The sequence below is a fragment of the Zonotrichia albicollis genome, chromosome Z (genome assembly GCF_047830755.1).
Source record: "Zonotrichia albicollis isolate bZonAlb1 chromosome Z, bZonAlb1.hap1, whole genome shotgun sequence".
NCBI classification, from domain to species: Eukaryota; Metazoa; Chordata; class Aves; order Passeriformes; family Passerellidae; genus Zonotrichia; species Zonotrichia albicollis.
Genome location: NC_133860.1, coordinates 9,090,471 through 9,113,804, shown reverse-complemented (window position 1 = coordinate 9,113,804; position 23,334 = coordinate 9,090,471). Strand labels below are relative to the sequence as shown.

At 43.2% G+C, this 23,334-nt stretch overlaps 1 protein-coding gene across 4 annotated transcripts in view; it reads right to left on the bottom strand.

Annotated features, from left to right (window-relative positions):
* EPG5 (ectopic P-granules 5 autophagy tethering factor) overlaps positions 1–23,334 on the bottom strand; it is a 55,294-nt gene extending 31,960 nt beyond the window's left edge. For 2 of the 4 annotated variants that reach the window (XM_074532363.1, XM_074532365.1), the window contains exons 1-16: positions 23,189–23,334; positions 18,674–19,591; positions 16,254–16,497; positions 15,285–15,421; positions 14,614–14,721; positions 13,580–13,653; positions 11,748–11,856; positions 11,325–11,439; positions 10,678–10,828; positions 9,653–9,808; positions 9,142–9,299; positions 5,528–5,682; positions 4,830–4,970; positions 4,464–4,628; positions 3,088–3,210; positions 1,036–1,298 (exon numbers count right to left, since the gene is read on the bottom strand). In XM_074532363.1, coding sequence (XP_074388464.1) covers positions 1,036–1,298; positions 3,088–3,210; positions 4,464–4,628; positions 4,830–4,970; positions 5,528–5,682; positions 9,142–9,299; positions 9,653–9,808; positions 10,678–10,828; positions 11,325–11,439; positions 11,748–11,856; positions 13,580–13,653; positions 14,614–14,721; positions 15,285–15,421; positions 16,254–16,497; positions 18,674–19,591; positions 23,189–23,236 — 3,065 coding nt within the window. In that variant the 5' untranslated portion in view covers positions 23,237–23,334. The remainder of the gene's footprint in view (positions 1–1,035; positions 1,299–3,087; positions 3,211–4,463; positions 4,629–4,829; positions 4,971–5,527; positions 5,683–9,141; positions 9,300–9,652; positions 9,809–10,677; positions 10,829–11,324; positions 11,440–11,747; positions 11,857–13,579; positions 13,654–14,613; positions 14,722–15,284; positions 15,422–16,253; positions 16,498–18,673; positions 19,592–23,188) is intronic. The other 2 variants (XM_074532364.1, XM_074532366.1) reach the window with 1 other exon arrangement.

The window sequence follows — 23,334 nt, the reverse complement described above, 5'->3', positions numbered from 1 at the left end:
AATACTCTGTTGGAACACAGTCAGGACTAAGAGGTTCACTGCTCTTATAATGCTTTTTATTCACCATTCCCAGAGTGAGTGGGCTTTTTCTCCTCACTATTTTCTGAATGCAGTGTTGCCCTGATAAATGAAATTATCTCTACAACAACCCTTCCAGTAAGTGTGGCTCAATCATATTCCTGTCCAGAGAAATTACTGTTAAGCCCCAGTTTCAGTACTATTTCTTATGACTGAACCCTAAAGTGCAGTAGGCAGAAAAAGTACTATTAGCAAAATAAAGGAAATAGCAGGTTGTTTGAAGGAATTCAAGAAAAATTTCTTCACAAAAAAAGGGATTATTAAGCACTGGAAGTGGCTGTCCAGGGAGCCCTGGAGGTGTCCAACGAATGACGCGGCACTCAGTGCTCTGGGTTGGGTGACAAGGTGGGAATTGGTCACAGGTTGGACTTGATGACCTTGGAGCTCTTTCCCAACCTAAATGATTCTGGGATTCTGTGAAAATACAATCACAGAAAGCTGGGGCTGGAAAACACCTTGAGATTATCCAGGCCAAACCCCTCCAAGGCAGGGTCACCCAGTACAGGAGACAGAGGAATGAGTCCAGGTGGGTTTGGAATGTCTCCATAGAGGGAGAATCCAAATTCCATGGGCAGCTGCTAAATATTTTTAGTATTTGTAATTGTTTTGGTGGGCAGCTGCTCAGGGCAGCTGCTCTGCTATCCTCAGCATATATAAGTTCCTCCCCATGTTGAATGAAACTGCTTGTGTTTTAGTTGTGGCTATTGCTTGCTGAAAAGAGTCCAGCACCATCCTCTGGACACCTGCCTTTGAGATGTCTGTCTGCATTAATGAGACCCCCTTTTGGTCTTCTCCAGACTGCCCAGGCTCAGCTCCTCCTAACAGAGACGACAAGCTGCTCGATGCCTTGCATCACAAGCCCTTTACTCTTTAAACAGGCACAAAGCTGTTAACTAGGGATGCTGCTCAGTCCCTGGGGCCACCCACCCGAGGCCCAAAACACCCCAAAAGCCTCACCTGTGTCCCAGGGTGGTCATTGCCAGTGCCAGGTAGCAGCCGATGGGGACGTTTGCCTTGACAGCCTTGAGCAGGGGGTGCAGCGTGACCGACTCGGCCGCGTCCAGCGCGGTGTCGCACACGGGGACAGCGGCCAGCCCGCTCTGCTGCACCCCACGGTCGTTCCTGTGCAGCTTCAGCCTCAGGACCAAACTCCAGGCCCACTGATTGAAGGAGGTCTCTGGGGTTTCCCCGTAGCGAACGATGCTGGCCAGGTAGGAGACCTGGAACAGAGCAGCAGCAATGAGAGGAAGCGCAGCCATGACACGGCACGTGTGGCACTGGACTGGGATTTGGTCCTTGCAGGGGGAACTGGGTGATCTTTGGGGTCCCTTCCAACCCAAACCTCCTAGCAGTAGACCAACAGCAATTACTAGACATACCATGTAGTTTATCTAAACAGTCCCTTCCCATAGCCTCAATTTCTACTTCCCTCTCCTTCCCCCATCCCTTTAAGTAAAGTCTATCAACTTACACTGTCTGCTTAATTTTTTCCAAGCTATATACTGACCTTGAATTAAATTTTAATGTTAATACTGGAAAAAAAAACCCAGGCACAACCTTTAATAATGTTTAAAACATCTAAGACTGCTAGTGTAAGCAAACAGAAAAATCTATGCAAAAGTATTATCTGTCAACAAAAAACCTAAAACCTGGCAGGCTTTCCTTAGAAAAAAGCCTGTATATGGACAGGCAGAGTCACATGTGTATGAGCCCACTGTCACAAAGACCATGTCTAGATCACAAGGAATTATAAATCTCTGGAGAAAAAAATATGTACATGTTCTGACAGAGCAGTGTAAACAGCAGAGCTGGAGGGCAATGCAGATATTTCATCCTCTCTGAGTAGGGTACAAGAAAGCACTATTTTCTCTCAAATTCTAGTTATGGGCTCATGCAAGTCAGGACAGATTCACCAGCACAAGTGGCAACTAGGGCTGACACTGGCTTAAAAAAGAGAACTCATCTGGCTGGCACAAGACAACAAACCATGGCTAAGTGCAAAGGAGCAAGTCAGAACAGAGCAGAGACAACAAAGAACATTTGGAGTGTGGGAAGAAAAGGCTGGGGAGAAAAATACAGAGGAGGAGAAAACACTGTACAAAAAATACTGAGAAGACAAAGCCCATCCCAAAACGTCTTGGAATGAATATCCAACACAGGGATTTTTTAACTTTGATCTTTTTATGCTTCCATTTGCACTCTGTAACTTGGAGCTATACCCTCCTGAATCCAGTGTGCTGTAAAATCAATTTAATAAATGTCTGTGGTGTGTTCAGGTCACATAACATTGCCCACTGCTGAAAAGCTTCAAAAGGGATTAACACTTGAGTCTTCAAATAAGATAAGAGCTGGAGTGAGTTCTCTTATGCTCAGCAGTAATGAGAAATAGCCTATTTTATAGTAAGTACTGTCTATCTCTGCATGGGTAAAGCAGGAGCAATTTGCGACTATTCACAAACGTGCAAGTGGGTCAAAATTAAAATGTCCATTTCAAGAAAGATGGAGAGAGACAAGAGCATGGAGTGACAGAACAAGGGGGAACAGCTTCAAACTGAGAGAGCAGATTCATATCTGATACTTAGGAAGAATTTCTTTCCTGGGAGGGTGGGCAAGCCCTGGCCCAGGGTGCCCAGAGCAGCTGTGGCTGCCCCTGGATCCCTGGCAGTGTCCCAGGCCAGGCTGGATGGGGCTGGGAGCATCCCTGGGACAGTGGGAGGTGTCCCTGCCCATGGCAGGGGTGGGAATGGATGAGCTTTAAGGTCCCTTCTACCTAAACCATTCTATGATTCTGTCATTCTCACACTGATGCTCAACAGAAGCCTAACAGAATTTTCAAACAGCTCTGTGGGGGCAGACTACACTGAGTGTTGGCATGTTACAAAATTGCAGTTGGATTAAGAACAACTTTTAAAAGAAGGATAAAAAAAGTGAAAACAAGGTCTTGCCCTGCAGCTTTTCCCATTTACAGCCATCCATAAGTTACTCCTGGTAAGTAAGAAGAAAGGATACCTGTTTTATGCTTTCAGAAAGCAGCCCAGCATATGGTTTTTGGGAGAGATATTTCTGATACGCTTCCAGGACCATCAATGCAACTTCAGAATGGACAGCAGGATCCAGGTGAAGAGTATTCTGCCAAAAACAGTGTCAGAACACAAAACCTTGGGTCATTTAAGAGGCCTCTACAGCTTTACACACAGCTGCATCACAGAGAAATAAATTTTCTGGCTGTTCAAATCAATTATTGCAATATCAAGGCAAAAATTTTCCCCAGTGAAAAAATTCAGCTCAATGTTAAAGAGTACCAGGCTCACACTGAGCAATACAAAGCCCAAGAACTAGATTATTTTTTTAAAAGGCATCATAACATTCACTTTCCACATGCATTTTATGAACATATGATAACTAATCCAAAAATCCATATATGCCATTTTAAATTAGATAATACAGATACTTGAACTTTTGCCTTTAAAAACAAAACCAAATCCCATCACCATGTTTTTTGTATGAAAACACAGCAATTCCTCTATCAATTGCCACATTAAAGAGTCATTTTTCCCCACATCAAAGGGTACAGAAATGGCACTGCTATTGCACAGCAAAGAATTCTGGTAATTTTCCCTAACATTCATTTTTATTTACATGTCTACAAAAAAGAGGGAGAAAAAAGTGACTCCATAGTCATGTACAACCATCAACAAGGCAAAGAGAAGAGTTCAGCATGACCAAATGCACAGAATGCAATGCTGAACTAAACCACTGAACACTGGCAACATTATTCCCCCAATCTATTTCTGTTTTTCTCTGAAATAGCATTCACTCTCAATTATACCCTGAACTCACAAAGCTCTTGGAGCAACCCAATATTATGGAATATTTCCCCATCATTTAAATGATGCTCAGAGTTTTGAAATGTCTCATTTCAATCATTATTTTTCTTGCACAGTGAAAAACATGCCTAGATACCAACTAGATGCAAACTACAGTCACACCAGTTTCCTCAACACTTATGGAAGATTCCTCTATTTCTGCTAAAAGCATTTGCTTTTAAAAAGCATTGCTTTTTAAAATGCTAAAAGCATTTTAATCATGTGATTCATAAAAAATTGTCCTGTCAGCTATTTCCCCCTTTGGAGAGAGAAAAAAATCCCTGCTTAAATATCTCTTTCAAACTCAGCTGCAGCACTATAAGAAAGCAGCACAAGCAAATCTTCAGACTTCAGTGTTGTAAAATGATTATGACATTCCCATTTTGTGCCATTAGGTGTACAGACATAATGTAAAAAGCATGCAATTAACTGCTTTCAAATTCTGCTCTACTCCCCAGCTGAGTTAAACTTTTGCTCTGAAAAGGTGAGAAGGTTCAAGGCTCCTTTCTCAATACCTACATGCTCACCAAGGCCCCAGTTCAGCCCTTCCAAGATAATGCAAGCCAGTTTATTCTCCACTGCTGTCAGGCTGTAGTTTAACAACCAGTCACGGATCAGGGCTATCTCGGATGGAGAAGGCTTCCACAGGTACAGGGGCAGCTCTTTAAACAGATATAAAGAAACCTTTGAGGAAAGAGAGCAAAAAGTGCAAATTAGTACTCAGCACACAACAGTAATCAGCTATCTCAAAGGGAGGTATGACCAAAAACCCCAGAGAGCTCTTTAACACATCCGTTCATAACAATCTGGTATGGCCTCTAGGTTTAACTGGGTGTCTGATTTAGATTATTTAAATTATATTAAATTATAGACATCAGCACTTACCATCCCCACCTTCTCAATGGTCTCTCTAATCCGATCCAGCAGCACAGAAATGATCTGTGTGTGGATGCTGGCAATGGCTCCCAAGAGTTCCCGACCAACCTTGGAGAACGTCTCCCTTGTGGAAAGACTAACATAGGACACCTGAGAAGATGAGCAGGGAGAAGTTATTGCTTCTGGCTGACCTCCACTAACATGGAAATAAAATGTCTTTTGGAAAACAAATTGCTCCTTGGGCATGGCAGACAAAGTTGATAAATGCCCATATGGAAAGTGAAACTGATTGCCCTAAAAGACCAGGAAAGTTCTGTGTCACACTGCCAAAATAATGTCCAAAACTAAACAGGAGAACAACACAGCCACAGGCACTAAAAAAAAATCCCACCAAAACCAATGGAAAAAACACCACATAAGGAATTCCAAAGCTACAAGTTAGGCCTGCATGAGAAAAATGAAACAAAATAAATATATTTTTATTTATTTGTTTCATTCTGGCTTCGCTTACAGAAAAGTTGTTCTTTTTCCCAGAAAAAAACAAGTACTTCAGGCAATTTTAATTCACGGCTTTTTTAAAAAGCAGCACTTTTTTAATTCCATGGAAGAACAAACCACAGAGGCCACGAAAGCTTCACACCTTCCACTGTTACAAATAAAAAGAGCATTTTCATTCTTTTCCTGAATGGTCCAGTAACGTTACTCACCTCATATATCTCCAAAACAACGATTTTGATAAAATCCTCATCAACATCAGCCCGTTTGGTTTGTGCCATCTGAGCAAATGTGGTGAGCAGACAAATTTCTTCTGAGCAGTTCATTGACTGGAGATACTTTTCAAACTGTGCAAGGTGCTCTGGATCTAGGAAAAAAAAAAGTCAAGTGAAAGAAACATGGTAAAATTGCAGCAGGGCACACATCAGCAACATTTACGTAGTTATTCACTCAAAATCCCAGAGAAGTGATCTGTTGAGATCATTCCATGCCAATTACAAATAAAAATTCTGCAAGTATGTAGCTCCAGGTCTTGATTATACCCAAGAGCTACAAAGAAAGGCCAGTCTGAGCTTCCCAAATACAATACAAGAAAAAACACTGGATGCACTTGTTTGGAATCCATCTCTGAAAACAGAGAACTGAACCTGCACAAGCAGGAAGGCTGAGATATATTTTCACTCAAATTCAAAGCAAGTTTCCTCTTTAAACCCAAAAGAGATATTGCTAAAAGCAAATAAACATTCCATTCCTCAGGGTGTGGGACAACAGGAAGGCAATGATACAAAGGAACCTGTACAGGGTTTTAAAATGTTTTGGGTTTTTTTGTTTCTTCCAAACAACTTGAAATAGAGTCTGTGCAGCAAAACAAGCACTGGAAGCAGCATTTGAGCTGTAAAAAGTTTTGCAGAGTGAAATGCCTTCTCTGACCCTCAACATGCCAACAAACACTGCTTACAGTGATTTTGTCATAGCAGCTGAACACACAGAAAAAGCATCCATTGTGCACACAGCTCCCTAACCTGGACACACACGTGCTCAGCGTGCTTGTGATCAAACACTTGCACTTAGATTACATTCTATTTTAAGGGCTTTCAAGAATTTTGCAACTGTACTCCAACCTGAGAAGGTCAGGCCTGTACAGGCAAAACAGCTCATGGAACAGCATGCTAGAGGATTGTGCAATTTCAGAAAACAGTTTCTTCCAAACAGTAGGAGAAACCACACTGCTGATAGATACAGCAGGCAAACAGGGGGTGCCTCATCCACTCACCTCCATTTCCTAATGCTATTTTTTATCCTTAATGCAGAAGTTACACACAACTCTGTTTCCCTGTTTCCCCTTGTAGTTCAGGGTTTGCTTTCTGTTTTTTCTAACATGATGCAGAAGGACATTAAAAAAGACCACATCATTAATGTAGTTAAAGGCACAGCAGGGTGACAGTGAGAAGGGGTGAGCTGTGGGCTCCACACTGACCTCAAACCCACACCAAGCCATAGCAAGGGACTGAAAATGGGGACAAGGTCTAAGGGAAACAGAGAGACTCCCCCTAAATCCTGTCCTCTCATAGTGGAGAAGTAACATCTTCACCATCCACTTGGTACTTGACCCCATTCCTTTCCTCTAATCACACTACAACTCAAGTTCATGATGCCCTAAAAATCAAACTCCTCCAACCTTGTTACTGGCAGCAAGGAAACTGTGACGACAAATAAAATCATAGTACCCTTGGATTAAAGGGATATTAAATATTACCTAGATTAAAATCCCTGCCATGGGCAGGGATGCCACTCACTAGGATAGCAACAATGCTCCTGATGCCTTAGGATTTTAGCTTTTCTATTTTTCATATATTTGTAATCCTGCAATTCTTTAGTGTATAACCCTAAACTCCATATGGAGTGTTAGCTACTGCTTTCCTATTTTGGTCGGACAAAACAATTCCTCTCTAGGCCTGGGAATCAAGGGATTATGGGAATCAACCTTCCTGCCTCAGACCCTGAAAAGTAAACAAAAGTGAATTGGGGGAGAGCAAACTTGTAAATGCCTTCATTACCTGAAGCTGCAATTGGAACATTAATCCCCAATATGCAAATGGACCAAACTTACAAAAATATGAAAACCCATGACCCATTGTCCATATATAGAGTGCAGCCCCTGGGGGGGCACTGTCTGCCCAAAATGTACCTAAAGGTCCTTCAATAAATATAACTGCTTTTTATTCCCTTAATTTTGTCTGGCCTCTTTTTTTAGGAAATCCCAAAAATGCATTACTCCCAACCCCTATGGACTTGATGCCCTAAGATTCCATCAATTACAAAGGTTTGCTTCCACCTGCAGATCCACCACCCTTTTCTCAGGCTTAATTCAGGAGAGGAAATCACTAAAAAACCAAGAGAATGTTAATGTCATGATCTTCCAGGGTACAAATTACAGGAAATTAAGCTTTAATTTGTTAAGTGTTCATTGAAAGAAAATATTTCAGAAGATTAGATGGATTTCACTGGAAGAACTGTTGATATTCCCTGTCTAGGTCTAGACACTGGTGAAAAAACAGTATTATGCTGACAGAACTCACTGAGGAGAATGAAGAGGATAAAGAAATCCTGAATCAGCATACCAGGGACTTTGAAACATAAAAGTTAGCTAGAACCAAAAGAATGCCTGAAAAAGATAATTATATTTAAAAAAAAAAAATCTGTGTTTGTTACTGCAACCCATAATAGATGCAGTAAAAATTTTCTAGCAAAACCAAAAATAAAGATGTTCTACTGACACAGTGTAACAGTTACTGTTTTGGCTGGCAAGTGCTTATCAGATCAGCCCTTCATCAAGTGCACACAACTACAATCTTGGTATCTCTCTCCCTTTCCGTGTAAATTGCCTTAAATGTTACCTGAGATTGCACAGAGTCAAGATACTCAGTAACCTCTCAGAATCACCATTTTCTCCTGCTTCTCCACCAAGCCTGGGTACATGGGGTAACAGCTACCTGGGATACCAGCCAGCTGAGAAGTAAAACTGACAAAAATGAAATCTGCTCTCCCTGAAGACAGCAAAGAAGCTGTAAAGCGGGGAGCAGTAAACTGTTTGTTTACCTGACCCCCTGTCAATCAAGTCCTGAAATATTATCCACAAATGCAGCAGCAGAGGGAAACTAGCATTCCAGCTGGCCTCTAAATAGTTCTGCTATGGCTGAAGACACCACGTTCACTGTGCAGATCAACATGGGACAAAAGTCAAGAGGAAATAAAAATAAAGTGTGCGATGAGGACAAGAAATGCATGAAAAGAAGGCTTGAGATAAAGGAAATATAGGTGAGGATGATAAAAAGTCTCCCACAATGTGAGTTACTAAAGTGAAAATTAGCAAAAAAGGAGGACTCCAAAACTATCAGCAGCTCAACAGTCAGTCACCAAAAAAACCCCAAAAAAACCCGCAACAAATTAAAAAAATTGCCACACCAACCCTACGTGATACAGAAGTCTGTACTTTAGGATTTAAGCCTCACTCTCCAAATACTGTTGAAGGTCAAGATGGGAAGTCAAACAAAAATACACAAGAGGTACCTCCTGCATGTCACTCCTGCAGCTCTGAGGCAGCCACAGAGAAAACCAGGACAGGAAATCTATCAGTTGCTGTTAAATGACAATTTGGGCAAACAAGTACTGGAAAACTATGAACTGCCCAAAACATTTCAGCAGCCACCAAATCACTCATGCTGCCAAGGGTGCATTTAACAATGCAGCTGCAAAGAGTTAAACCCACAGGTGATGCAGCAGCAGCTGAATGGATTAGAATTGGTTCTGTGTGGGGGAATTTTACCTTTGAGTCTCTGCTTGTAGTCAGCAGGTTGAAGAGTAGAGCAGAGCTGCTCCAGGTGCTCATTCTCAGCGCAGTGCATGACAAAGAAGAGCCTCCAAAGCATGCTGCTGGACAAGGTTCCATAAGGCATCTCAGACATGAACAGCCAGACTCCCAACCTGTGGGATTTGAAGAGGCACTCAGGAACAGTTCCAGCCTGACAAATCCCAGCATTTGGAAAGGAGACATCTCTGGCCCACACCTCTGCTATGTAGCAGAATTAGGAATGTGAGGATGTGTATTGGCACCTCAGATTCTGAGCCAACCTCACCGTGAACTGACCAAGATTTCAGAGTTTCTGTCAGGTGCTACAATTCATGGCCTACTTCCTCCCCACCTTGATGCTACCAATGCACTGAAAAATCCTACTTATTTCAGTCTTGTTTAAACCATTAAGTATTTAAAGCTACTCCAAATCCCAGTTTCAAGTATTCAACTCCTCCAAAACTAAGCCAGTGAAGAGATTACCCACCTTTTTGCCTTCAGAACATGTAGAACAGCTCTAAAAAACAGCTCATCAAACTCCAGCTGCAATTTTTCCACAGAGTAGGGGTGTTCTACTGATCCATATTGTTTATTGCCACTAACATACTGGGCCCAGTGGTCACTCACATGACACAGTGTCATCCTACACAGCAGAGCAAACAAGACAAAGAAAGATCATTAAGTATGTCACCATCACAGGAAAACACAGGCAAGGGCAACCAGATTAGAGTCTAGCCACAAGAGACATGTCCAACATTTTGCCTTCTGGGTCCCGGAGCTTTCTATATAAATTGTATCAGTCAAATTTCTGTGTTCTCTTTCCTTGGTTTTGCAAGCTCACAAGGCACAATATTCTGTTCTGTGTGACCTTTGGAGCCTTAAGGTAACTGTACACAATGAAATGGCAGAAAGCTCATATGGGAATAATTACACTGAGAAAGCTACTGCCTCCATAACACAAAGAAAAAGATGGATTTTGTTTCTGATTTGACTGTACTCTCCCTTGAGAATACACTCATAGAAGCCATGTAGAGTAAATGCTAGAGATTTAAAAATAAAGAGCAGCATTTAGGCTTCAAATACATTACTGCAACATTAGGACAATTTGCAGGGAGAAAATCAAAAACCCCAAAACAATTCTAAGTAACAAAGGAAATAAAGCAGTAACACTGGTTATAGATAGGAGAAACTGAAGGAATTCCTGTTTGTTGGGATTCATTGAGTATACAATACAAGCCTAACAACATCACTGATATATCAGCCTCATGTCCCACAGCTTACCTGGCTCCTCTGTACCCAAAGCATTCAGATTTTGCAATTCCCCATTTCAGATTCCCAGACTGGCTAATGCTGAACTGACCAAATGTCAGAGCAAAACCTACCTGAGAACCATTTGGGTGGGGTTTATTTGTTTGTTTTATGGTTGGTTCTGGGGATTTTTCAGCAGCTCTGAATATCTAATGTACGTATAAAATGGACTAAATCACTCACAGAGAAAAAAAAATCTCTTACTTGATGAGCTGACCAATTCTCTTCACAAACTGCCGGTACCGTGCTCTGTTAAACGTTTCCAGTCCCACAGACAAAAGTTCCACTAAGGAGTTTGCAAAGGCAAAAATCTTCATCATCTTCTGGGGAGATGTTTTTTCAGGAAAATAAGCACCTAAGACAGAGACACGAAATAAGTGCCAAAAAAATAAGTGAATTTTGGATTTTTAAGTAACTTAACAAGCATCCAAATCAACAATTCACCATACTGTGAACTGGAATGTATGCTTTGTTTATGAAATGAACAATAAATACCTGCTAAGTATGAAAGTGCAAATAAACTATGCAGGTAATAAGACCTCTGGTAAGCAATTACAGCTAAGAGGTGAGGGGGAAAAATAGCTCTGAAAGCACTTTTGGGAGTTAACTGACATCCAAACGCAAACTAAGGGAAAAGACTCCAAAGTTTTGCATATTGCAATGAGGTTTTCATTTATCCCATACACATGGCATATACTTCCAGCTCATCTCTATAGCCTGCAAGCTGCTGCACAGGTTCATTATTATTTTTCTCAGAGAGCTTCACAGTACAGTAGCACTCTTGGCAGTGGCAGTCATTAATATAATTAGCATAAGCAAAATGAAGAATAACTCTCTGGCAAGTGATTTACCTTCAGATGTAAACCCGAGGAACTGCTGAAAGAGTTCATGAAATGGGAACTGTGACAACAGAGCAATCAAGTCATCTTCCAAGAGCAGAATCCAGCTTGTTTCAGGATCCTCATCCTATAGATAAATACAGGTATTTTCAGTATCTCTACAGTAAAACCAGTAGTAAAGGGCTTCACCATTGTACTAATTTATAGTTTTGATAGGAGCAACTGAAATATTTGAATTCTCTCTGCTAATACTCATTACTGGAAGCTCCACTCTAGTTATACCACAGAGATAAATGAGACTAAAATAGAAGCAAATTCAAATCATGCTTTTTAACTTAACAAGTCAGATTTTCTTCACTCATTTCACAAAGATAAAGCTTGAACAAAAGCATAAAGGACAAAACAAAGAGAAGCAAAAGAAGTCATCTTCTGTACCTCTTCTCCTCCTTCATCTACCAGAGTCCAGTTCCCAGATTCCTTCCCAGAAGAAGAGGAACTCTTCCTTTCACTTGGTTTCATATGGCACATGAAATCCACACGATTTCTGGTTTAAAGTGAAAAATCAAGGGTAAAAAATTAGAAAACTAAAAATTCTGAATTTAATAACCTTTCAGTTAAAGGAAGATATTAAAAATCCAGATGCAAGAGGAAGAATTTAGCAAGTAAAGCAGAAAAATGCCTGGCAGAGAAGGCCCTGGGGGTGCTGGTGCCAGGGGCTGGACACGGGCCCAGAGTGCCCAGGGGAGCAGGAGGCCAATGGGCCCTGGGCTGTCCCAGCCAGGCTGTGACACAGCCCCAGGGCAGGGCCTGTCCCTGTGCCGGCACTGCTGAGGCAGCTCCAGTGCTGGGGACAGCTCTGGGTCCTCAGCACAAGAGAGACACCGAGGGGCTGGAGCGTGTCCAGGGCAGGGAACGGAGCTGGGAAGGGGCTGGAGCCCCAGGAGAGGCTGAGGGAGCTGGGAAGGGGCTGAGCCTGGAGCAAAGGAGGCTCAGGGGGCCCTTGTGGCTCTGCACAGCTCCTGACAGGAGTGCAGTGTTCCCTGGGGACAGCTGTGGGGGAGTCAAACTCTGCTCCCAAGTTACAAATGACAGGAGCATAAACAGCCTCAAGTCGCACTAGAGGAGGTTTGGATTAGATATTAGAGAAAATTTTTTCATGGAAACTTGTTCAGGCACTGCAACAGATTGTTTGGGGCAGTGGAGGAGTCAACATCTCTGGAAGTGTTCAGAAGGTTTGTGGATGTGGCACCAGAGGACACATGGCTCAGCAGTGGGCACAGTGGTTCTGGGTTAAGGGCTGGACTCAACAACCCTAAAGGTGTTTTCCAGCCTAAACAATCCTGTGATTGTAAATGACTCTAGGATAACCTGGTTCCTGACATGCAGGAGCTGTAACAGATAAGCCTCAGCTCTTTTACCAGTAAGAGCAGACCCTGTGGAGGCTCTGAGTTCTGGTATCAGCATTTAGAGCAGCACCCCAGGCACATTAAGTTGGCGCTTGTTCCAAACACAAGTGTCAAAACACACTGGCAACACACATTCCCTCAAGATACACTGGTTTTCCCAGGCAGTTCTAGAAATTAAATGTAACAATAAAACCCTTTAAAATAATAACTTTCAATAACAAGACTCCCACTTAACCCAGACCCAATCTATCAAGAGCACAGTGACAACCCTAAACACCCACAGTTTGATTCTTTGACCTCAAAATCTGGGCAGAGGAAGAGGCAAGTTATGTAATTTATCTGGAGAACATAATTGCTTTCACTTGTGAGTGATTTCATTAACTACCTTCTCCAAGCACCACATTCCTACTAGATTTTTTTTAAATTTTTTTTTTAAAGGATGAAAAATATATCAAGATGCCCAATCAGTGTGTACACCATCTCAACACCTTTACTCAGGGGATTCTATTGCAGCAGAGAGTATAAAACGAGGAGACAGTATAAAAAACAGGCCACAGGTTTTTCAGTTCTCAGCAAAGCAAGAGATATTTCAGAAGCCACAGTAACAAAATGTGTGGGTTTGTCAGTCTTCACAGCTGAAAGAAAGCTGCATCATACTGTGTACAGCAAAAGGAGGTACTGCCAAGGCTGAATTTTAAGATGAATGAGTAAAAAGACCTTGATTTAAACTGTGAATCTATTTGCACCCACTTTTATGACTTTGCCTGCAATGAACTTTCAGACTTTTACAAGTAGATTGTATGCTGTGTTTTCTATTCTAAAATAATCAGAACATATTTATAAAATCATGTTCATACTTACTTGACAGGAGACATAAGCAAGGCAAGAGATTGCATGAAATGAAAGACACCCGATGGGTTACCCAAGACTTTGATCTGAAATTAAATGCAAAAATCTAAGTAAATGCAAATAAGCAAAAGGCAAATTATTCTCAGCAGAGAAATTCACATTTCTCATTAGCTTTTTGTTAAGACTTAGAAGAATCCATAAATGACAGCATCCACACCCTGGACAAAGTATTGCCATGGCAAAACATTGTGACTTGTCCAAAAGAATTACTGAGAAAAATTAAAGGAGGGGTGGGAGGGGAAAAACCCAAATCAAAAGCTGCACCTCTCTCTTTGTGCCACATGTAGGTCTGGGCACCAGGGGTAATTCAGACACTGAGCACAGGGGAAGACAAAATCCTACCACATTAGGTTAATTGGACTCAATGGTACTAAGGGTCTTTCCCAAGCTAATTTATTCTATTCTATACTTTTACTGCATTGTTTGCCTTTCCTTTTAGTTAAATTTTCCTGTAACTAGATTCCAATGTTTTCCCCTCATAGAAGGGCAAATATGTTCTTTGAAAAACACCCTGGTGCCTTTGGATATCTACAATCCATCTGACCTAGACAAAGTGAACTCTTTCCTTTGTCCCTGAATTTTCCAGGGAAACCAGTCCCACTTCAATGCATAGGATACAAAAAAATCTGTTCCTCCTGATCCCTTACACAGCACAGAGCTGACTCCAATCTCACTTTTTATATACAGCTGAAGTCTAAGTATGCCTTCCACTTTTTGGAGAACACTCCCAAATCCTGGTGCATAAGGCCTCGACTCCCTTTCATGGAATCTCTCCAGTCAAGAGTGAAGTGTGTTCCCATGTCAACCTGCACATGGTTGTCCTAACATGGAAAAACATATTCCCTGACAAACCCCTCCCTGCCACCATGATTGCACACACCTGGAAAGGCAGTCATGAGGGATTAAGCAGGCACAAGACACTCTCCTCCCCTACCCAGGCCAGTCCCACTCCAACCTGCTGCCAGTAAAGAATTAAACATTCACACCTGGATGAATGGACAAGCCCACTCGCTGACACCAGCTGGACACCGAAGGATGTGGTTGAAGAGGAAGAGATGGTCACCTGGACAGCCAATTCTCTGCAGCACAGACACCTACAGGGAAATGCATTGAAATCAGCTAAATAACCCTGAAGCTCATTTCCTCACAGTCTTGCAAACTAGAGTAATATTGTTCATTTCTCACCCTTTCTAACAAACCTGCATTTTCAGAGCATGTTACAGGAGAACAATATTTAAAATCCGTTTGCTTGCCTTATGAGCCACAAACCATTTTTTTGGTGTTAAGTCACTATTTTTTCTACAACTGCACTAAAATCTAATTCATTTAGAAATTGGCAGGAACAAAGGTTTCTCCAACACGGCAAGTCTGAACAGCTCTAATTTCAAAATAAGTAAAAGCACAATGAGTATTATTAACTTCACTGTGAGTAGTGCTGGCTGCTCAAGTGCCAATCCTCACTAATGCTACTTGATTTTTTCAGACAAGGGAATCAATTCTAAAGATCTGCTAAGAGATTCTGTTCCCCAAACAGAACAAACTCTATCAAAAAAACACATTGCCCACAAGACAGGAAGCGAAACAGTAACACTTCCAGAAATTATTCCTGAATTCAACCTGTGTGTTGGATCAGATATATCCATGCCTACTCCCTCACCAGTCTCTGCAGCCACATGAGAAGGTCACTGTGAAACTGAGGATCTTCAATGACCCTGCGAGTGAAGCTGAAAAGGACACTGATACATTCCTTCAGATGGCTCAGGTCTGAAGAGAGATTTTCTGACTGCTTTGAAACTGCAAATTAAAAACAGAATTAATGAAGCTTTGACAAGCAGTAGCAGCATGAAAAATGGGTTTGGGGCTGGACATAAGACTGCTCTCTGTATGAGAGCAGACAAAAAGACATTTCAACACATTTCAAATCTGTCAGAAGAGAATACTTAAGAGCACTTTGTTTAATCTTGTAATTAAGCTCTGGACACTAATTATAAGAAGAATATACTGTGGTTATTCTCACAAAAGGCCTTCCCTCAACATCAGCTTTTTAAGAACCATGTACCATGCACATAAACTATCTGAGAGGTAGAGTGCAAACGGAGGAGCAATAAGAAAGAAAAATATCTGGGCCAGGAGGAGGAGAAATACTTTAGCTAAAAGATTATATTGGCACAAACTCAAACAAAACACTCAGGATGAAAACCAAAAAGATAGTTCTAAATATTAAGAGCTTAAGATTTCAAATGGCCTTCCAAGAGAAAGTAAAGTAGGAAAAATATCCAGCTCATTTTAGAATTAGGAAAAAGAACTGTATCAGATATTGCCTTGGACAAAAAAATATTGAGAATTTAGGTGTTCCATCCACACAGTGTTTCAGAACAGTAATGAGTGTCAGTCTGCAGCTCAGACAGAACTTCTGCATTCAGCTTTTACTGCCCAGGATGATAAAGTCAAGACAATTGGACATTTTCCTGTGAGAAAAAAGTTTCACTGATCCCTACAGAAGACTAACAGTTTTTTGTAACGGGGAAGAAACTACAGTACACAAACTCCACCACAAGAGCCCAAAACTCCATCCACACACAAGGTGCTGGCACCCTGAGCAGGACTGGGAGCACAGCAAACACACCTTGCTCCTGCTGCTGCAGGGCCACGGATCTCAGCAGGGACGAGCTGCTGAGCAGCCTGTAAACGTAGGACTCCACCTGCAAGCGGGACAGCACCGAGGTGTACGAGTGCAGCGCCAGGGTCTGGTGCACGTGCTCTGCTTTGGCCTCAAAGAGCTTCCTCAGCTCCCCCAGCACGCCCTCGTTCAGCTCCACTGTCTGGTAGCGGTGGTGGCCTGTCACCTTGCACTGATCTGCACACACACCCTGAAAAGAGAGCAAATATTTTGTGTCAGTAGCTCTGACATTTTGTTGGGTCAGCCCAGCTGAAATCAATCACGATATAACCCTCTCTTAAACAGATTTCAAGGCTTTCATAAAAGGGGACATTTCATAAATGGAAAAGACAAATATTTGGCAATATCCTATGTGCTTCTGAGAGGTGCCGACCACTGAAGATTCGTATCTTTGACTTCTGAAGAAAAAACATTTCATGAACCCTAGGTAACTTCGGTTTGGAACCAGCCAGGAGTTACTTGCCTGCAGCACTGAGAGATGAGAACAAAACCAGGTGTCTCACTCCCAGTGAGTGCACCTGCTTCTTAGTTTACAGATGTTCATACATATTTGGACCTGCTATTTTAAAGCTAAAACATTCGCCGGAATGAGATAAATATTTCCCAAACTCCCAGGACAAATAATTTCCAGCAATTCCCTACTGCATGTTCAAAATATTTTCCTCTGCCTCATCTCTACTTTTTCAGCACAAGAAAAATACAATAAATAACATTCCTGCTATTCCTACAATAAATAACATTCCTGTTAATCTTTTATGCAATAAGGAAACATTCCTAAGAGCCAGCACTGTGAAAGCTTACCTTGAAAGCATCCCTGTGTTTCCTAAATTAGTAGAGTAAGAGTTTTCAATTGGTATAAAGACAAAAATTATTCTGTACACACAATAAATATATAGTGAATTGAGATGAAATAAAGCAAGTAGCAATCTTACACAACTCTACTGTGGCATTAGAAGATGCAAGAGTGAAGCTTTTGGTACAGAGAACGATCAGGGCAAACCTCAGAATCCAGTGAGGCTCAGTGGTATTCCCCAAGAAAAAGGAAAGAATTTAGGTATGTTCAGTTCCTCAACTCTGATGAACTGCACTCACAGAAAGAGTAAAATCTACCCTATGCATAGGTGTACAGCACCTTTGGACAATTCTGATGATGTGTGGGCTATAAACAGCATCAGAACAATTTCATTCACTCCCACTGTAATGCTGAGCTCCAAAGGCAAGTGTCACAGAAGGAGTCTGGGGGAAAACTTTTCTGATGTGTGCCCCAAAGAGCTCCATAAACCTCTCTGGTTTGCAGGCAAAAATGTTACAGAGTACCAAGACCATTCTGGAGGTAAGAAAAACCACAGCGACACTTATGGAACAAGTTACTGCAAATGGATCAGGGAGCCCTAATGCTCCCTCTGAGTTGGGGCTGCTCCTGAGCACAACTCGAGCTCCCTGCAGCAGGAATGACATCGATGGAAACTGTCCCTACACTTGGCAGCAGGCCAGATGGGACATCAGTGCTACAGTCACTCCACCACTGTGCCCACATCTGCCTGGAGTGCTGGGAAACTTCACCTGACACCACGGACAGAACTGGGTGTACACAGCTCATCCTTTCTGACTCCAGAAGAAATCACCAATGTATATCCCACTGCCCTGCACACATCAGAGGTCAAAAATCAAATGACAAACTGTCTTAAGTCTCAAGAGGATGATATTCTGAAGTACTGGGGCTCAGAGGAGAGACAGAAAGCAAAGACAATAATATCTGGACATGGAACTTTAGCGCCAGACAAAGTCCAGAGGAAGCACAGAAGTTGGTAAGAGGATTGGAGGATTCCCTATGAAGACAGGCTGAGAAAGGTGGGGCTGTTCAGCCTGGAGGAGTGTAGAGACTTCACAGCACCTTCCAGTATCTGGAAGGGGCTTAAAGGGAAGCTGGACAAGGATTCTTCACCAGGAACTGTAGTAACAGTAACTGTAGTTCTGTTACTACAGAACAGGACAACAAGAAAGAGGTCAAGGAACCAAGGACTAAAGGGATTAAACTGAAACAAGGGGTAATTTAGGCTAGTTATTAAGAAAAAAAGCCCTTTACTGTGGCTGGGGTGAGACACTGGCACAGGCAGCCCAGGAAGGTTGCCCCAATCCTGGCAGTGCTCAAAGCCAGGTTGGATAAGGCCTTGAACAACCTGGTCTAGTGTGAGGTGTTCCTGCCCATAGAAAGCAGGGTTGGAACTAGATGATTTTTAAGTCCCCCCGTCAACTCTTAACATTCTGTGATTCTTTTACAACAAAACACCTCAACTATGATAAACCTGGCAAGTAAAGTTAACTTCCAAATAATTTGGGCTCAAAAGCAGCTTCAGCAACAGCACCTGCACAGTCTTCTGCTGTTCCTTGAAAGTCCATAACCTCCCCTTCACATTTTGGCAGTCTGTTGCCATGGCCTGCAGCTCTGCCTCAGCCAAGAGCAGCTGCTTCCTGCAGCGCATGTAGTTCAGGAGCAGCTCGTAGAACTCGTGCCTGTCCTGGTGAGCCACGCTCTCGAACTCCTCGGCGTAGGAGTCGACGTTCTCCAGCCAGGAGCAGGGCTCAAAGATCTTCAGCTGCTCCCTGGTGAAAGGCACCAGCTCCGGCTCGGAGGGCAGCTCTGGGTACAGCCTCTCGTGGTGCAGCAGGGGCTTCACTGCCATGATGGTGGGCTTCTCGTAGGACAGCTCCAGGGACAGGTCTGGGTACACCGGCCGCGGAACGCGCGCCCTGCACTTCTCGGGGCGCTGGGACGTGCTGGGGGGAAGCTTCTCTGAAGAGCTGGAGAGAGGATCTCTGAAGTCTGGTCGGTTTTCAGCTCTTCTGCCCTGCACAAAGCCCATCACGGACAGAGGGGGAGCAGTACTGGACTGAAAGGTACTGCTCAGAAAGTCAGAATTTCTAGATCCACTAGCACCTGCCTCCACCGGGCTCTGAGGTTTGTCCAACTTGCTCTTCTCAACGCCCCCCACACATCCCTCCTGGGAAGGATCAGCTTTGACCTCTTCTGCATCTTTGGGAGGCTCCAGAGCCACTGCCAGAGCCCCTTCACTTGCTGAGGATAATTGATTTTGGGGGGTGTCAGACACATCAGTTACAGTTGTTCTATTTTCTACTTCATCTCTGAGCTGAATTTCTGTGAATTCTGCAGTATGTTCCACTTGCACTCTCCCGGCTTGAGAAGACCCTTCTGCCACAGGAGGCAGGAAAACATCATCAGGCTCTTGTACCTGGGGCTCCTCATTACTTCTTTTCTTTTTTTCCTAAGAAAATAAAAAATTAACAGTGTCACTACCAAGTGAATCCCTTCATCTTGCATCCCAAATCCCACCAACACCAAAAGTAGTATTTGTCAGCATTATGACTCCAAAAGCCCTTTTAAACATATTAATTTTCATAATATTAAAGATAAAAATAAATATACCAAACAAATCCCTGTCCTTTAGCTGCCCTATGAAGACTGTCTACCACTGTGTGGTTTTGTGCTCTTGCACAAGGCTTCAACATTTCTAAGCAAAAATCTATAAATATCACAGAACAGACTGTTTCATCAACACAGAAAACAATCAACACAACAGGTCCCTGACACCTAAGAAGAGTTACTCAATTTCACCTATTGACAGGGAAAAAAAAGAAAAAGAAATTACTCTGTGATTCAGATCCATCTTAAGTTTCACATAATATTTTAGTGACTGGAAAAATATTTTCAAAACAGTAATTTCATAACAAAGCAAGTCTAGAATGTAACCCTTAGCTACATTCTAAAACCATGGCAACATCTGAACAATTACTGAAATACCTATTTTCAGCAGACAAAACACACTGGAGACACAGAAAAACTTAACAGTGCCATCAGAACTGTTAATCAATTTAAAATCACAATTAGTTTGAGGCTCAACAATTCCCATAAATCTAATCTAAAACGTAGATTAACTTCCTTTCCAAAAACAACAGCATAGGAAATTAACTAAAATTTTGATAATCTGTAAATCATTTGCCAATTCATTAGCACAGTGATTAGCCAATCTGTAAATTGTGTAGATCTGGCACTTTATTAGGAGCAAAACTGAGGAGTTAGGTCACAGTGCTCCACTTTTGGATGACCCAGATAATGTAACAATGAACACAGGTGAAATGAGTACAAGCTTTCAACTTTGGGGAAAATAATAATAGGAAAAAGACCACAGTTCTGGAAACCTGCTTGCAGTATCACATATAATTTTACTAAACATCTGTATGTTTTTGCCTTAAGAGAAAGCATAAATGAAAACAGCCCAAATCAAGGCACTATTGATCAAGAACACCTTGATGTCAAGGCTAATTTTACCCTGAACATATGGTCATAGGTCCTTTACAAAAAAAAGGAATTACTCTGGCTTGGGCTTCATACTGTTTTCTGGTGTATTAAAAGCTGTAAACACTTCTGATCATAAAACAGCTCTGACTCACTACCTAAAGCTGCAGGTGAGAGGCTAAAAATACATCAGTGCAATTCTGTAAGCCAGGACTTGTCATAATAAGCATCTCCTGACAATTACCTCAAAGTCAATAATGTCCACAGGATACTGTATCACTAAATCGTATTTGTTCAGTGTATTGATCCACATATTTCACACAAACACATGCTGGTCCTCTCCCTCTACAATCTCAACGTTTCCTCTTGCACTCCTCATACAGAATAAACAACTCCCTTTATCTCTCAGTATCACCCTGCATCCCTGCCAGACACAGCTCTTTTTTAAAATTTATGATGTGCCTTTCAGTTCTCACTCTCCTAGGCAAAATAAATGGCACAATTGTTGAAAGAGATTTCATCTGAAAAAGAATGAGAGAAATCAAGTTCTGAACAAACACAGAGGAAAATTCTGCTTAAGCCACATATGAAAGAACCCCAGAATGGTTTGGCTTTAAGGGACCTTGAAGACCATCTCATTCCAACCTTTCCAGAGGCAGGGACACTTCCACTGGACCAGGTCATCCAAGCCCCATCCAACCTGGCCTGGAACACTCCCAGGGATGGGAAAATGGCAGCTGCTCCTCAGCCTTGCCCCATGCCTGATGCTGCACAAGTTTAACTTTGGGGCTACCATTGTCAGAAAGCCCTGGGCTCCACTCCACCACTTGGCAGCTCTGCAGCTGAGCCAGCCTTTCTCTCAGCTCACAGGAATTCCAGCTTTTCAGAGGATTGCATTACAGCTTTTCCTGTGGCATGGGAATGGAAAACTCCTCAATGTGACTGACCTGCAAACTGCATCCTCAGGCACGCCCGGGTATTAACAGAGGTGAGCAGAGTAATAGCAACAGAAATACCAGAAATGGGTCGTGTGCAGCACTGGAGAATTCAGGGTTCTCACATGTGACACCTCCAGAGAATTGTTTCTCAGTGAATTTCACCTGCAAGGGATGGCTGAAGACTGCAGTCACCACACACATGTCCTTAATGAAACAGCAGTGTCATCCATGACTCACCACCTTCCTGCAGGGAACCAATTCTCTTAGGCAGCACTCTGAAGGTCTGACTGCCTTGCACACGACAGGGGGCTGAACCAAAACCAAAACAACAGCACAGTAATTCTTCTGGGATTGCTTTTCCCTGCAATCTTTACTTGCCTTCCCTTCAGGAAGCACACCCACACTTGACACTTAGATTTAACTCTGGTTTTACAGAACACTGGTCGATTAATTCAGGGTTTTCAAAGAGCTTTGACAGTCATGACTTCAATGCCCTTGCTCTATATGGTTGTCCATAGGGACAAGAAGAAAGAGGTCAAGGAACCAAGGAAAACATTTCCACTTTGTCAGGTAGTTCAAATCATTCCCACAAACATTCTGGCTAAAGAAAATAAAGCCTTCAGAAAGCTGTCAGTACTAACATCATGAACAAGAAACACACTCAAAACAGAATAAAAACCTAGGAAGAGTGATACTTAGAAACTGCAGCGCCAACTTAAAAAGAAGTAGCACTATCACGAGCTACACACAGCATCATGTTCTCAGCATTTCAAAGCCAAACTTAGACAAGATGGAGTATCACAGAATCACTGAACGATTTGGGTTGGAAAGGAACTTAAAGCACATCTCATTCCATCTCCTGCCATGGGCAGGGACATCTTCCACTATTCCAGATTTCTCCAAGCCCTGTCCCGCCTGATCTTGAATATTCCCAGGGATCCAGGGGCAGCCACAGCTGCTCTGGGCACCCTGGGCCAGGGCCTGCCCACCCTCCCAGCCAGCAATTCCTCATCCCCAATGGGCCAAAATCTGTCCCTGCCCTCTGGCCCTGGGAGCCATTGCCTGGGTGCTGTCCCTGCCTGCCTTGTCCCCAGGGGCTGTGCAGCTCTCCTGGAGCCCCTGCAGGCCCTGGCAGGGGCTCTCAGGTGTCCCTGGAGCTTCTCTGGTGCAGCTGAGCAGCCCCAGCTCTGTCTGCAGGACTGTCTGCCCACACTACAGTGAAACACTGTACATGCGGGTGAGCTCCAGCGCTGCACATTCCCTCAGCTCTCCCACAGGACACGGGGACCCCTGAGGAGGCCGCAGGACAAGGTAAGAAAAAACCTTGTTTACATCCTGCTACAGCACAAGGCCTGTCACCACCCTCACACGCCTGGCAAACACTACAAAACCCACGGATACGGAGTGCAGAACAGCAGGAATCTTTTTACGAAACAAAAAAAAAACCAACAAAAACACAACAACATCACCCAGACACGCTCCCCCACACTCCACCCTCCACCATTAAAGGCCGCACAAACACGGATGTAAACACGGCCTGGCGCGGCCACCCCCACACGCGGGTCGCTCCCTCGGCCCAGCGGCGGCGGAGCACGTCCCGAGCCCCCCCCCGGTTCCGGTGCCGTTACCTTGGGGCGCGAGCGGGCGCGGCGCGGGGGTCGCACGGCCTCGGCCATGGCCCCGCTCCCCGCGCTCAGGCGGCACCGGGCCGCGCAGGGACGGGCGGCGGGACACGCCCCCGCCGCGCCGCCCAATCACACACAGCTATGGGCGG